This window comes from Sorex fumeus, unplaced genomic scaffold (genome assembly GCF_029834395.1).
Source record: "Sorex fumeus unplaced genomic scaffold, SorFum_2.1 ptg000265l, whole genome shotgun sequence".
In the NCBI taxonomy this organism is placed as follows: Eukaryota; Metazoa; Chordata; class Mammalia; order Eulipotyphla; family Soricidae; genus Sorex; species Sorex fumeus.
Window position 1 is genome coordinate 195,722 of NW_026606322.1, and position 17,016 is coordinate 212,737.

The window sequence follows — 17,016 nt, forward strand, 5'->3', positions numbered from 1 at the left end:
TCCATTACCTGCAGTCAATAGCGGTTCAAAATTACCTTTTTTAAAGGTACTTCAAGGACTAGAGAGATAATACAGCCAGTAGGGTGCTTGCTTTGCAAATGGCTGACCCAGGTTTATCCCTGGCATTACATACATCCCAGGAGTAAGTGCTGAGCACTGCCAGGAGTGCATCCTCACAAAAAACAAACAAACAAAAAAATCTGTTCAGAAGGTCCTGAACAGAAAGCCAGTGCTGGGGCAGCAGTGCATATGTGGCTCAGGAATCTTCCTGCTTAGACTCATAGCTATGCCATAGCTTTATCCACTCATTTGTTCTTGAGCATTTACTTGGATTGTTTCCAGGTTGTTTGGCTATTGTCCATAGGGCTGCTATGAACGTCTATGTCAATGAACATAGACGTTCAATTGTGTTCAGGAACTGAAGGTATGTTTCCAGGAGTAGAACTGCTAGAGTGCATAGAAAACTAAATTCCTAGTTTTTTGAGGACCGTCCATATTAATTTCCAAAAAGGCTGGGCTGGACCAGTCTGCATTCCCACCAGCAGTGAATGATGATCCCTTTCCCCCCACATCCTTGTCAACATTAGTTGCTGTTCTTTTTGATGAGTGTCAGTCGCTGTGGTGTGAGGTGATAGCTCATTATTCTTTTGATTTGCATTTCTCCGACTGTGGTTCTTATTAGCTTGACGATCTCATGCAAGTTACTTTAACACTATTCTCTAACTTTTTGAAAAAGAGAGCTTATGCTATTACGGATCTTTATGATGTATTTGAACATTGTGATGTTTTTGAACAAATCTGCAAGGCATTAGGTAAATTTTAAATTCTTTGTTTTCAAAGTCATCAACTAAATTTCTTAGTTATTAATGATTTAAATAAATTTAGTGCCTTCATGAAAAGACTGGATGAACACAGCATCAGCTAAAGAAAGGCTATATGCTTTTGATAGCCTAAATAAAATTGAGAAAAAAAATTTTTACCAAACTTTTCTTGAAGAAATAATTGTCTCAGACAATGAAGCACTATATGTAGTGACTGAAATAACAAACACCATGTTGCTTCAGCAAAAATTGAGCAACTTCTTCCTCGTTTTTTTTTCTTTTTGTAGGAGATCTTGAGGAAACAAATAAATTAACACTAAATCCATTTTTTAAAAACTGGATTTTGTTGATGATGGTTATTTTACGTAAAAACAAAGTTTGATGGAATTATGCACTACTGGACAAATTCTAGTGTAATTTCAGATAATGAAGCTGAGGAGTTCTGGTGTGCACAGCCCAGTGTCTCCACTCCTGCAAAATCAACTCTTGAAATTCTTATAGCAGGGGACAAGTTCCTTGTCTTGCATTCAGTCAACTCTGATCTGATTCCCCGCGACATATATGATCTCCTGAGCACCAACAGAAGAGATCCCTGAGTACAGAGGTAGGAGTAAGCCCTGAGAAACACCATTATGATACCCCCTGCAAACAAACAAGAAACAAGAAGGGAATTATTGTACGATTTTCAACTAACATCGTGAGCTGGGATTTATATTGATTTCACATTTTATTTTTTAATTTAATTTTATACTGAAGTAATATGTTTTTTTTCCATTGGGGGTAGATATTTATTCATTATTGCACTTATTTAGTCATATTTTTAGTTAATTAATTTATTTTGAATACCCATCCCTCCAGCCTAGCCATAGCACAGCGGTAGGGCGTTTGCCTTGCACGCAGCCAACATGGCCGACCCAAGTTCGATTCTTCTGCCCCTCTCGGAGAGCCCGGCAAGCTACCGAGAGTATCTCGCCCGCACAGCAGAGCCTGGCAAGCTCCTCGTGACGTATTCGATATGCCAGACACAGTAACAAGAAAGTCTCCAATGGAGATGTTACTGGGCCCGCTCAAGCAAATCAATGATCAACGGGAGGGCCTTTACTTTTCTTTACTTTTACCCATCCCTCCACCAGTGACCATTTCCCACCACCACGGATCCCAGTATCCCTCCCACCCCCCACCCCCCCAACCCACCCTGCCTCTGTGGCAGGGCATTCCCTTTTGTTCTCTCTCTCCTATTGGGTGTTGTCGTTTGTATAAGAGTTAAGCCTGATTTTCAGGGAGAAACGTTGGATGATTTACTTTGCATTGATTACTTTGTATATAGGGAGATGTCGCGCAGCTTCGTAAGCTGCCGCGTGGTTTGGAGTAAAGGTCCTGGTTCCTGCATACTCGAGCTATGCTTGTAGAGGCTCATGGTCACCAGGGTTCCATCTGGAGGAGGCGGGATGTGGCACCTACCCCATCTGGGACTTCCCGGTGATCTCGGCTCTTTTTGGAACCTGGTGCATGAAGTAATTTGGTTTTTATTGGATGAAATTTATTTAGAAAGGTGTGAGACAGGAGAACTAAAGGAATATGTGTTTAAGAGAGAACACAGAGGAGCAAACAGAGAGACACGGAGACAAGCAAGCAAGGTACATGTTCAAGAGAGAACCTGGGTTTGAAGAGCAAGTCCAAAAGCTGCTTCAGTGAGTAATGACATTCATATAGCTATTTTTTAAAGGAAATTTCTTTTTCTTAAGACATCATTGAATTAAAAAACCAGTTGTAACAGAAGTAACTATAAACTGACATATTTTAAATGTATAACTTATATCATGTATAGTTTTAAATATAATCTTAATTGCATCTTAAAACTAAGATATAATTTTTTTTTGTTTGGGGGGCATACCCTGAAGTGCTCAGGGTTTACTCCTAGCTCTATACTCAGGGATCATTGCTGGTGGTGCATGGGCCACCATATGACATGCCAGGATCCAAACCTAAGATATAATTCTGAATATTTTATTTTATATTTGTGGTGTTCCCAGTACTATGTTTCAAAATTTTAGTAGCTGGGTTGGAGAGATGGAACATGGATTAAGGCACTTGCCCTGCATATGACTTACCCAGGTTCAGTCTCAGGTACCACATATGGCCTCCACGTACCACCAGAAATGATTCCTGAGCACAGGGTGATTCCTGAGCACCGCTGATATCACACCCACCACCAAACAAAAATAAAATTAAAAAGGTAAGTAAAAATGGATGTTATTTTAAAAACAAAAATTTAGCATTTTTCACTTGTAATGAGGCATGGAAAACTGTCTTAAGAACAGAAATATAAGCAGAAGCTTAGATATAACTTTATTTTGATGCATAGACTTTTTTCACTAAATTATTTGTTGGATCATTATAAAATCATTACTCTCAAACACTAGAATATCCAACAAAATAGTGTATGAGGTTAGAGGAAGTCTTTGAAGAACATGTGCTGTCATGTGAAGTGTAACAATCAAAGGATAAAAGTCCAGATTGAATTCTCCTATCTCTAAGAGGGTTGGTGTGGGTGAAAGGAGTTAATAAAATCAGGAAAGGTTTATGAAATGTTTAAATGGGAGAGGGAACGATTCAAGTTATGGAAGATTTATTTACACATAAATTCCTTTAGTTGGAAATGATCATTCTGGACAAGAACTGAGTGCTGAAAGGAGGTAAAGTGATAAGTATGATATTTTATCAGTAACAATACTGTAAACCAGTAACTAAAAGAAAAAAGGAAAATAGTAGAGAGGAAGGGAGGGGGAGAGAGAGGTAGAGCGAGGGAGAGAGAGAGATAAGAGGGTCTGCCAAGGAGGCAATAGAGGCAAGCTGTGGGGTTTGGGTGGGGAGAGAACGGCAGGGAAACTGGGGACGTTGGTGGTGGAAAATGTACCGGTGAAGGGATGGATGTTGGAATATTGTACAACCTGACAATCATGAACAACTTTCTGTTTATCTCATGGTGATTCAATTAAAAATAAAAGAAAATTAATGTGTTCTTTGGAGTTAGTCATTGTTAATAGTCTAACACTATCCAGCTGCTTCCAGCCCTCAGTACCATAAATATCCTAATATACAAAATAAGAAGATCCTAGGAGCAAGAACTTGCACAGAGCTTTTATTTCAGTTTATTATAACAATGTTTTACTATTGTCAATCTGAAATTTTATATACTAAACTTTATTATAGTTATGTATAATGAAAAACCATGTATATAAGGTTTGATACTGATCCACTGGTGATCTTTGAGAATATTCCCTTGGCAATGGGACAGGGAGAGGGGCTTCTGCAATGTTGTTCTCTATTCCTGAAATAATAAAACTATTCCTATTTTTTCCCGCTTGAGCAAATCGATGAACAACGGGAGGACAGTGCTACAGTGAGGTACATGGTGTTGGAATGCAGTGCTATGTATCTGATTTACATTGTCAAATGTATTGATCATAAGTCTGGTTCATTCTAGTTACAAATGGGAAGCTGAAGATTTCAATGACTGTGATTCTTTAATCTTAGGAAGAGCTGTTAAAAGAGAAAACTTGTTTTACAACTAGAAATGTGTAGACTAATAATTTCTCAAAGGTTACCAAAATGTTACTTTTGAAAAGTAATGAGATACTCTGGGTAAGCCTGATAGTCAGAAAAAACCACAAATAATTTGGGATTTCCCACATTGTCTGTGACAGTATCATACAGATCAGTAAGATTTTGAGGATTCTTTGGAGGAGGTACAATCAAGGAGCTATTCCCAAGTGTGGAGAGTCCAGTGAGAACTCGCACATAATACATGTACTTTTTTCCGTTCACGTCTGGTACAGAATATTTGTCATCAGCAGAATAATTGGCATTAACAGCAAAATACGTTCCTTTTCCAAATGCCACAGCTGTGAAGAGAGAAAAAAGACACTTTCAATAATTTCGTTGTAGGGGCTGAAGCAATAGTACAGCGGGTAGGGCTGTTGCCTTGCATTCAGCAGACCCAGGTTCGATTCCCAGAATCCTGTATTGTTCCCCCGAGCACTGCCAGGAGTGATTCTTGAGTGCAGAGCCAGGAGTAACCCCTGTGCAAAGCCGGGTGTGACCCAAAAAGCCAAAAAAAAAAAATTTCATTTTAACCTGTAAAGTGACATGGACCCACATGTCAAAAAAAAACTTGGGGGTACAACAGGTAGCACATTTGCCTTGAACACAACTGATCTGGATTCAATCCCTGGCACCCCAGACGGTGCCCCGAGCCTCATCAGAAGTGATCCTTGAGTACAGAGCCAGGGTTAAACATTGATCATCACCAAGTAAAGCCCCCTCCAGAAAAAAGTCATAAAATGATGTTCCGTTCTCATCTTTCCTCTTTTTTTTTTTAAAGTTAGAGCTTTATTCATTTACTATTGGTTGATAATACCATGTAACTTTTAGGATACAGGTCTATATGCTATTATAAATCTCACCAAACCCAGAACAATAGTTCTAGTGCCAATTTCAGGGTTAAATTAACCTCGTAAGGGCTAGAGCAATAGTACAACGGGTTTGCATTTGTTTTGCATGCGACCAATCCAGTTTCGATTCTCAGCATCCCATATGGTCCCCAGCATCGCCAGGAGTAATTCCTGAGTGCAAAAGTGAGGAGTAACCCCTGTGCATTGTTGGAAGTGACACAAAAGGCAAAATAAAGAAAAAAAGAAAAAAATTAACCTCCTAATAGCACTGCTCCCACCCGTTTTCCCTTCCCATTCTGATGAGCATCATTAATTTTCAGACTGATTTTTGTTATTTTCTAGTTTGCTTTATCTTATATACTCCACATATAAAAGAACCATTTTATATTTTTAATTTTCACACTTTTTAGCACAGTGGGTAGGGCATTTGTCTTGCATAGGTTCGACCCAGTTCGATTCCTCTGACCCTCTTGGAGAGCCCAGTATGCTACGGAGAGTAAAAACGGCAAAGTCTGGTAAGCTCTCTGTGGTGTCTTTGATAAGCCAAAAACAGTAACAACAAGTCTCACAATGGAGATGTTACTGGTGCTTGCTGTTGGAGCAAATCGATGAACAACAGGACGATTGTGTTTATATTAATAAGCTCATTAACAGCCATGTTCCAGAGACTCACAGATAAATCCTGGAAGAGAGCATTAAGCTGCAGAGATGTCTCTAGACCCCAAAGTAATAATCTAGTTAAAAATTTAACTCCAGCTGTATCACCCTGTTTAAAATTTTAGAATTCACATGCAATGCGACTGCACAACATTTCATTCTCTACATCACCAATGTGCCAAGAATACAAGGGTTTGATGTCTCCAGGGTGAGGTGCAATGTTCTTCACACACTTTTCTCTAAGGAAATTTTTTGGATATATTTTAGCGAATTATTTATAACAAGCAATACAAAATCAATTATTTAGGATCTGCCTTTGGGGTAGGCTTGTTTGGTGGTGGGAAAATTCCAAACAATGGTGCTGGGAAGGTGCAATGGTGGTGGGATTGGTGTTGGAATATTAAGTGTAATTATTGTGAACAAATTTATAAAAATAAAATAAAACAAAAAATTTAAAATAAAACAGCAGCTGATGAGATAGTACAGAGATTAAGACATTTGCTTTGCACACTGCTAAAAAACTGGGTTTGATCCTGGTACTTCTTGTGTGGTCCCAAGTACTGCCAGGAGGGATCCCTGAGCACAGAGCCAGGAGTAAGTTCTGAGCAACACCAGGTGTGACCTAATGCCCTACAAATAGGAACTTAAAATAATTATAAAAACAGGATATGTGTATTTATATGTAGTCCGAGACCACAAAAAATGGCTGTAAAGTAGTAGAAAACTAATTAAAATTAAATAAATAAAAGATCTTCTGCGCTGAATTTTTTCATAGGCAGAAGATCTTTTATTTATTTAAAGTATGTATATTGCATGGCAGAATCTGGCAAGCTCCCCATGCTGTATTTGATATGCCCAAAACAGTAACAACTCTCACAATGGAGATGTTACTGGTGCCTGCTTGAGCAAACTGATGAACAACGAGATGATAGTGCTACTAAATATATATATATATAAATTCCAGATATTCTTGTCTGATGTCTAATGTGCAAACAATAAATTCTAATATCTCTGATCTTTATTGAGTCTCTTAAGTGATATTGCTTGATTCAGCATTCAATATTTGAGAATCTTTGCATGTATTTTCATAAATATACCACTCTATAGTTTACATTCTGTGTTATTTCCTTCCTTCCTTCCTTCCTTCCTTCCTTCCTTCGTTCCTTCCTTCTTTCCTTCCTTCCATCTTTCTTCCTTTCTTTCATTCTTTCTTATAACCTTTGTCTCCTAAATGAGTTTTGGATCATTCCGTTTCTTCAATTTTTTTGGAAAAATTTGAGAACAATAATTATTACATTTTCTTTGAAATTGAATTCCCTAGTGATGACTTCAGGTTTAATCCTGGGCTTTTTTATATATGAAAGCTCAGGAATATACACACACATATACATCTAGGCCCATATTCCACCACCACTCCCACCACCACACACCACCCATTCTTTTGAAGGATGGGAGGAAATTCCTTTAGGAACCCTATTTTATGGAGGGAGAGGAGTCTCTGTGGTTGAATTAAGTCAGCTGCACCTCAAACATTAAATTTTTTTCATGAATTTCTATCTGCCTTTCACTTGAATTGTATTCCTATTGATTCTCTCCATTTATTCATTTTTTCCCTTCTCAATGTTTTTATTCAATATTTTGGTCTATATTTATTATGAGGACTTTATCAGTCTTTTATCAAACATAGTCTGTTTGTGCTGGTATCAACTTGTCATTAGGCTAAAAATATCATGGTCTTTGTTCCTCTCCTTTAAAGTTCTGTATTATTTCACTTTATTCTTGTTTATATTTCTGATTACTAGTATTTAACACTTGCACAAGATTATGTGTTTTATTTTTCCTTTCCTATAAAGAATGAATTTTTATATTTCTTGTAATGCGAGTATAATGACAATAAAATACTCTTCTATACATGTTTATGCAAAAGACTTTATTTCCCTACCATATTTTATTTATATTGCTAGTAGTTTTTATCATTAGAATAATGAACAAGCTATTCCACACTTTGCTACATGTAGAAATCAACTAAAATATTATATAGCCTGATTGGGATTATTCTATGTATTATTCTATGACATGTATTTTTCTCCTTGAAGCATTTCACATTTTTTAAGTTAACTTTTTGTAATTAACAATGTTGTGTCTTATATTTAGATGATGTACTTGTATTTAGATCTTTGGTTACTATGTCAGCTTCTCACACTTCTGTGATTAGTTCTTTCAGAAGTTTCTGCTCTTCTTTCTCTAATTAGGCTCTATTGCTTTTGCTCTTTTCACCATCTTATATATGTTCTTAAGTGACTGTTATTTTCTTACATAACTGTAATTCTAATTTCCAGGACTCCAGTAAACTTTTAGGATATTTGCTAAATATTGCAATTTTTCCTAACGTTTGGTTCTTTCCTCTTTCATTTGGATCATTTCTGAAACTTTATCCTAGATTTCAAAGTTTATTTCCTCAGAAAATTGAATCTGCTTACTATGCTCATGTAATTTTCAATTTTATTGTAGTATCTCAATTTTGAATATTTTACAGTTTCAATCGTTTGATGAAGAAATTCCATGCTATTTCATATGATTTGATTTGTGTTATATAATTTTGACGTATCTTACAGAATTTTCAAAATAGCTCAATTAAATTCACTGCCCAATTTCTTAATAAGACTAAGAATTGAACTTTCATACAATCCAGCAATTTCACTCCTTGGAGTATAACGAGAAGCCAAAAATACAATGCAGAAAAGACATTTGCTTCCTATTTAATGCAGTACTATTCATAATAGCCCAAATCTGGAAACAACCCAAGTACCCAAGAATACTGGATTAGAAAAAATAATTGCTCATATGCACAATGGAATTCTACTTGGGCATAAGGAAAGATGAAGTCATGCAGTTTGCTGCTACCTGGATGAACCTGGAGAGTATCATGCTAAGTGAAGTGAGTCAGAGGGAGAGGGACAGACAGAATTATCTCTCTCAGTGTCGGTTATAAAGAAACATGGTAGGGAATAACAAATGCCAAAGGCAATAGAAACAAAGACCCTGAGAACTGGTCTTCCTCAGGAAGCTTGCCACAAGAGGAGACACAACAATGGTGGAGGAAAAATGTGCAGACCATAGAGGCAGGCTGCGGGGTGAGGAGCGGGAAACTGGGGCATTGGTAGAGGTAAGTAGACACTGTTGAAAAGAACTGACGCTGGAACATTGTCTACCTGATAATCATGAATCACTGTAATTTACAGTGATTCAATAAAAATATATAAAATAAATTAACAGTTCATTAGAATCCAATTTCTGTGCTGTTGGTATTTATTTCTGAAGTCTTTTCCTTCATTCATTCTGTCATAGGATTTAATTGTTTTTGCATTGTGCATGTGTTATCATGAAATTGGATATTTAGTGAGAGAGGTCAACTTGTGATAGGGTTTAATCAGTTACTATTCTGAATGTGGGGACAGAATATTTAGGACAGGGCATAAAATCCCTTGAAGTTCCCTCTTCCATTGTGATGACCTTTTTGATCACAAATTTTATTGTCCCAGTTCCCTTTTCCAGACCCACTCACACAATGACTTTGCTCTGCTCAAATTTTTTGGATAATTGAGGGTAGGGGAAAGGTACTCACATATCTATGCATGATAAAATAACTGGAATTCAAAGTTACGTCTTCTAAAGGTTGCATGGATCCTCCCTCATCTGTAAAGGGGCTTACTGGAGTCCTGGAAATTTGTGTGTATCTATACCCTTCAGTTTCTTGGTCTGTAACTCATGCCGCTGTAGGTCTCCACTTCCCAACAGCTGTGGATACATTTTCATCCTTTCAATCTGCCAACAGCCTGGTATTTTAGTTACCCACCTTCAAAAATGCAGCAGTGTGAGTTGATTGGATATCCTCCAGTGATAAACAGAAGAAAGTCATCTGAGACACTTGACTGATTTCTGGTTGTTCATTGAGAGGGTCCTTTTTCCTGATACAGCTTATTCTGCCCTGTTTCCTGAATGTGGTCTTCATAAATGTGTGTGCATTTGTGTGTGTGTGTGGCATGGCTTACATTTTTTTCTCCACTCCAAGTCAGTTCCCTTTGGGTTGAAATAGTCAACATGGTGCTGGAAGTTTGCAACATGGCCACCAACCATGAAAGACTCTGATACAATTCACATTCCCTACACAGTGTGGGTTCTCATGGCTGACAACTCAGTCAGAGTAACCAAATGACTCTTACCGTTCTTTCCAGCATAACTGCGGTTAAAACCATTGGCATTGACTTGCGACACTGAGTTCTCATCTGTGCCATGAAAGAGCTGCTTCTCGTTTATTACATTGTTATTCTTGAAACCCATGGTTTTCTTCTTTGTCTGGTAGCTATTCCAGAGAGATGGATTCTGAATCCTCTCAACCTGAAACCAATCAAAAAAATTTGCTAGTCCCAAGAGCACATGGGAAGGTACAGCAAATGAAATACAATCACCATTTTTATACATAAAAAGTATAATAAGAGTAAATTCAAGGTTGGGGAGACAGTATGGGAGGTAAGTTACTTGGCCTTCATGCCTTTACTTTGACTGCAGACCTGATTTGATCTCCTGCACAGCATGTGGGAGCATCTCCAGGAGTGACCAGAAGTGGCACAGAGCCAGGAGTGGCACAGACCCAGGAAAGTCTTGAGCACTGTCAGATGTGACCCCCAAATAAGCAATAATACTGTACTTTTAGGATCATAGCAATACTACAGGAGGTAAGGTGCTTACCTTGCACGTAGCCAACCCTGGTTCAAATCCCCAGTACCACATATAGTGTCCTATGCACTGTCAGAAGTGATCCCTGAGCACAGCACCATGAATAAGCCCCAGATACTATCGGTTGTGGTCCCAAAACAAAACAAACAAAAGCAAATTCAATGCCAGTTGTCAGCTTTCTCATTTAAGTATCTTTTTAGCTCAAATGTTTTACTAAATAACCCCTTCTTTTCTCTTTTCTTTCTGGGCCTCCTGGCAATGCTCAGGAGCTATTCCAGCACTGTGCTTGGGGAAACTTTCCGTAGTGTTCAGGGGACCATATCTTGCTGGATTCCCAGTGGTGTATCTTGTTGGATTCCCAGTGGTATTTAGGAACCATATCGTGCTGGATTCCCAGTGGTATTCAAGGAACTGTATCAAACTGTCATCAAACCAGGTCCCCCAACATTTATTCCAATCCGCTGAACTACATCTCCTAAACCCAAACTTTTATCATTTTTAAGTACTGGATATGAAAATTTCTAAGCCATGTCTCCAATGGAGACGTTACTGGGCCCGCTCGAGCAAATCGACGATCAACGGGAGGGCCTTTACCTTTACCTTTATGTTTTATGATAAAAATAAATTTTGAATTATATTTTAGCATTTGTTTGGTTCTCAAGCACTGTTTAGGTAGTCTTGGAGCCCCACTCACAATTCTTGGCAAACCTGGCCAGGAATTTGATGCAAGAGACCTATCCTCCTAGGATACTAGTTTGTCTACCTTTGTTCTGACATTGGGAGAAGTAGGCAGTCTAGACAAGTACATTAATGAATAAAAAATTATCTTTGGTCCAGTTAGAATAGTGGTACATGAAATCTGTCAGAAGGATTATTATTTCAGAGAAAAATTACCATGCTTTATGCTGACTACAGAAACTTACCACCAGGGATATTATAGAAGCTCTTGAGCTGTCAATTGCAGTATTCAAGAGGAATCAGACAAATCTATTAGAAAACATGCTTAAAGTAAAAATATCCAGGTAAAACGGAACCTCAGAATTTGGGCCTCAATGACACACAGACTTAAACACTTTTAAAAACTCAAAGTCATAAAAATAATTTTTAGAATGCAGGATTATTGCTGTAATTCAGAAGAGGCAAAAAAGACAACATGATGAAAAGAATTTTTAAATAGGATTTTTGTGTGAGGCAAAGATTTAAGAAAGTTTTTTTGGGGAAAAAGAGGTAGTATAGGTTTTAAGGTGTTGCCTCGCATGCAATTGACAAAAATTCCATCCCTGGTATGACATATGGTCCCTTGAGCACCCCTAAACCCTGAGAAGAGCAGGGTGAAGACTAATACATCCCCCACACAAAGAATGATATCTTGAAATATGAATATGAAATTATTAGTAGAGAGTATAGATTTATGTTAGTATCACTTCCTCAGATAATGGTATCATTAAGTAGGGTAATGCCTTTATTTCTAGATCCTAGAAATATGCAGTAGATTATTCTTCAATGCCATTATTACCTCAACTTATGTCAAATGTTTTATCACAGATTGAGGAAGAAAAAGCAAATGTAGCAGAGGTTTTGAATCTAGGTGGATGTTTATGGATGCTAAAAATCCTAGTGAAAAGTGCTAAAAATCATGAGGATAAGAAATCAACCCCCAAACCAGGCAGAAGGAAAGAAATAACAAAACTTAAAGAAGAAATTAACAACATGGAAACCCCCCAAAATCCAAAAGATCAATGAAACCAAGAGCTGGTTCTTTGATAAAATAAACAACACTGATAAACCACTGGTAGGCTCAGAGAGAGAGAGAGAGAGAGAGAGAGAGAGAGAGAGAACCCTAATAAACCGAATCAGAAATGAAAAGAGGGACATCACAACAGAAACCAAAAAAATTCAAAAGATCATCAGAGAATATGTTTAAAGTCTGTATGCCACAAAACAAGAGAACCTAGAAGAAATGGATAAATTACTAGATTCCTATAATCTCCCAAAATTGAACCAAGAAGATCTGGAATACTTGAATAGACCTACTAATATCAAAGAAATTGAAACTGTAATCAAAATTCTTCCCAAAAACAAAAGCCCAGGTCCAGATGAATTACTAGTGAATTCTTCCAAACTTTTAAAGAGGACCTATTGACAGTTCTTCTCAAGCATTTCCAGGATATTGAAGAAAGAGAAACACTCCCAAACAGTTTCTATGAGGCACATATCTCACCAATACAAAAGGCAAACAAAGACACCACAAAAAAGAGAACTACAGGCTGATATCCCAGATGAACACGGATGCAAAGATCCTCAACAAAATATTAGAAAATTGAATTCAACAACTCATCAAAAAGATTATAAACCTTGACTAAGTGGGATTCATCCCAGAGATGCAAGAATGGTTTACCATTCAGAAATCAATCTACATAATCCATCATATCAACAGAAGAAAAATAAAAACCATATAATCATATCAATAGATGCAGAGAAAGCATTTGACAAGATCCAGCACCCGTTTATGATGAAAACTCTCGCCAAAATGGGTATAGAAGGGAATTTCTTAAATATAGGCAAAGCCATCTACCACAAGCCCATGACAAGTATGATCCTCAATGGAGAGGAACCTAGAGTCTTCTCTCTAAGATAAGGGATGAGGCAAGGATGCCCACTCTCATCACTTCTATTCAATATAGTACTGGAAGTACTTGCTATAGCTGTTAGGCAAGAAAAGGATGTTAAGGGCTTTATATAAGGATGAAATCAAGCTCTCACTATTCGCAGATCATATGAAACTATATTTAGAAAATCCTAAAGCCTCAACCAAGAAACTCCTAGAAACAATAGTATATTGAAGTTTCAGGCTACAAAATCAATACCCAAAACTCCATGGCTTTCCTATATGTAAATAATGAGAGAGAAGAAAGTGACATGATAAAAGCAATTCCGTTCCCAATTATGCCTCAGAAAATCAAGTACCTCAGAACCAGCTAAACTAAGGAGGTAAATGGCCTGTACAAAGAAAACTACAAAATGCTACTTCATGAAATAAAAGAGGACATGAGGAAATGGAAAGATATCCCCTGCTCATGGATTGGGAGAATTAAAATTGTCAAAATGGCAATACTCCCCAAAGCATTGTACAGATTCAATGCAATACCTATAAGGACACCCATGACATTCTTCAAAGAAATGAAGCAAACACTCCTGAAATTTATATGGAACAATAAAGCCCCCATGAATAGCTAAAGCAATTCTTGGGGGAAAAAAAGATGGGCGGCATCACATTCCCCAACCTCATACTCCACTAAAAATTGGTAATAATTAAAACAGCATGATACTGGAACAAAGGCAGTGCTGCAGACCAATGGAACAGGGTTGAATATCCTGACACACATCCTCAAATGTATGATCATCTAATCTTTGATAAGGGAGCAAGAAATGTTAAGTGGAGCTACAAAAACCTCCTTAACAAACAGTGTTGGCAAAATGTGACAGCTAATGCAAAAAATGGACTCAGACCTCTACCTAATCACCATCACAAAAGATCGAAATGGATTAAAGACCTCACATCAGACCAGAATCCATCAGGTACATTGAAGACAAGGTCAGCAAAATCCTCCACAACATTAAGCTAAAGGTATCTTTAAAGGTGACACACCATTGGCCAAGCAAGTGGAAACAGAGATAAACAAATGGGACTACCTCAAACTGAGAAGCTTCTGCACCTCAAAAGATACAGTGAACAGAATACAAAGACAGTCTACAGAATGGGAAAGGATATTCACCCAATACTCATCTTATAAGGGGTTGATATCAAGAATTTACAATGCACGGGTTGAACTCCACAAGAAGAAAACATCGAACCCCGTCAGAAAATGGGGCGATTAAATGAACAGAAACTTTCTCAAAGAAGAATTCCGAAGGGTCAAAAGACACATGAAAAAATTTTCCTCATCACTAATCATCAGGGAGATGAAGATCCAAACAACAAGGAGACATCATCTCACAGCATAGAGACTGGCCCACATCCAAAAGAACAAAAGCAACTGGTATAGACGCAGATGTGAGGAGAAAGGGACTCTCCTTCACTGCTGGTGGGAATGCTGACCAGTTTCAGCGCTTTTGGAAAACAGTATGGAACTTTTCAAAAAATTAGAAGTTGAGTTCCCATTTGACTCAGCAATACCACTCCTGGGAATATATCCCAGAGAGGCAGAAAAGTATAGTGGAAATGACATCTGCACCCATATGTTCATCACAGCACAATATCCAGAATCTAGAAAAAAACCCGAGTGCCTGAAAACAGATGACTGGTTAGAAACTTTGGTACATCTACACAGTGGAATACTATGCAGCTGTTAGAAAAGATGAAGTCATGAAATTTGCATATAGGTGGATCAACAATGAAAATGTCATGTTACATGAAATGAGTCAGAAAGAGGGGAACAGACATAGAAAGATTGCACTTATTTGTGGAATATAAAGTAACAGAATGGGAGACTAATACTCAAGAATAGTAGAGATAAGTACTAGGAAGATTACTCCATGGCTTAGAAGCCTGCCTCACATGCTGGGGGAAAAGGCAGCTCAGATCGAGAAGGGAACACCAAGTAAATGGTGCTAGGAAGGCCCGCTTGGGATGGGAGATGTGGGAAGAAAGTAGACTATAGACCAAACATGATGGCCACTTAATTTAATACCTCTATTGCAAACCACAACAATTCAAAGGAGAGAGAGAATAAAAGTGAATGCCCTACCACAGAGGCGGGATGGGGTGGAGGGAACTGGGTGGGGGTGGTGGGAGAGATGCCGGGACTATTAGTGGTGGAGTATGAGCACTGTTCGAAGGATGGGTACTTGATCATTGTATGACTGAAACACAAGCACAAAAGTCTGTAAGTCCGTAACTATACCTCACGGTGATTCACTAATAAAAAATTAAAAGAAAAAATCAACCATATTCATGCTAATGCTTTCACATCACAGGAATCTCCCACGGTGGGGCCTTAAATACAATCTATTTTTGTTCTTTTTTAATACAAGAGAAAATGCATGGGAAAACACAGTGAAATAATGTCTCTATATACGAATGTCAACAGGGTGAGTTTCCAGAGCTCCTGCAGTCACCACTAGTCAACCAAACAATCTTGGCATCTCGGCACAATGTGTGGCAATCACCTCTAGATGATTGTGCTTGGTACCTGAATTACATATATTTTGTATTTCAGAGCCAGCCATCAATAGTTCAGAGCTAGTCATCACACTTGAATCATATTTCATCGAGGCCTCATAGAACTGTTTTACTGGATTTGTTTACACTGAGGGATTTTTAAAAACCTAGTAATATAAAACTTACTGCTAAATTTTTATTGATTTTTTTTTTTGTTTTGGGGACTGTTCTCTAGTACTTGATTTATGGGAGAAAACTCTCTCGAAAGTCCATTTCAATGTTGCAAAAAGCTGTACTGCTTCTCAATAAATGGCTTTTTTTAAATCCATGGATGTTATAAAACTTGATAGTGTTTATTTGCTTTGTTTGCTAAGAAGCTCATGAACAAATGTATGACCTTCATCTAGGATTTCGGGTCGGCCATGTTGGCTGCATGCAAGGCAAACGCCTTACCCGCTGGAGCGATAGCACAGTGGTAGGGTGTTTGCCTTGCACGCAGCCAACATGGCCGACCCGAGTTCGATTTCTCCACCCCTCTCAGAGAGCCCAGCAAGCTACCGAGAGTATCTCGCCCGCACGGCAGAGCCTGGCAAGCTACCCGTGATGTATTCAATATGCCAAACACAGTAACAACAAAGTCTCCAATGGAGATGTTACTGGGCCCGCTGGAGCAAATTGATGAACAACGGGAGGACAGTGACCAACATCTAGGATTTCAGGTTAGGCATTTATATGAATGACAAATATATCTGTACTAAATTTTCCAGTCTTCTTTTTAATCCACTTTTTAAAACTAGTATCTCATCTAATAGTATGATAACTGTATTTTCATGGCACTTTACTGTAGCACTGTCTTCCCATTGTTCATTGATTTGTTTGAGCAGGCCCAGTAACATCTCCATTGTGAGACTTCTTGTTACTGTGTTTGGCATATTAAATATGTCATGGGTAGATTGCCAGGCTTTGCTGTGCGGGTGAGATATTCTCGGTAGCTTGCCAGGCTCTCTGAGAGGGGCAGAGGAATCGAATCCAGGTCAGCTAGGTCAGCCATGTGCAAGGCAAATGCCCTACCACTGTGCTATTGCTCCAGCCCAAGGCACTTCAATTTTTTTTAACTATCATGTTTTAAGTGATTTGAAAATTCATGAAAACAAAGATGTACTATACAAATAAAAAGAGAAACTAT

General features: G+C 38.1%; 1 protein-coding gene across 1 annotated transcript in view; it reads right to left on the minus strand.

The window, feature by feature from the left end:
- Positions 1 to 4,436: 4,436 nt before the first annotated feature.
- Positions 4,437 to 17,016, minus strand: part of LOC130018619 (protein mono-ADP-ribosyltransferase PARP14-like) — a 159,984-nt gene continuing 147,404 nt past the window's right edge. The window contains exons 16-17 of the mRNA XM_056109406.1: positions 10,156 to 10,330; positions 4,437 to 4,726 (exon numbers count right to left, since the gene is read on the minus strand). Of these exons, the coding sequence (XP_055965381.1) occupies positions 4,437 to 4,726; positions 10,156 to 10,330 (465 nt within the window). The remainder of the gene's footprint in view (positions 4,727 to 10,155; positions 10,331 to 17,016) is intronic.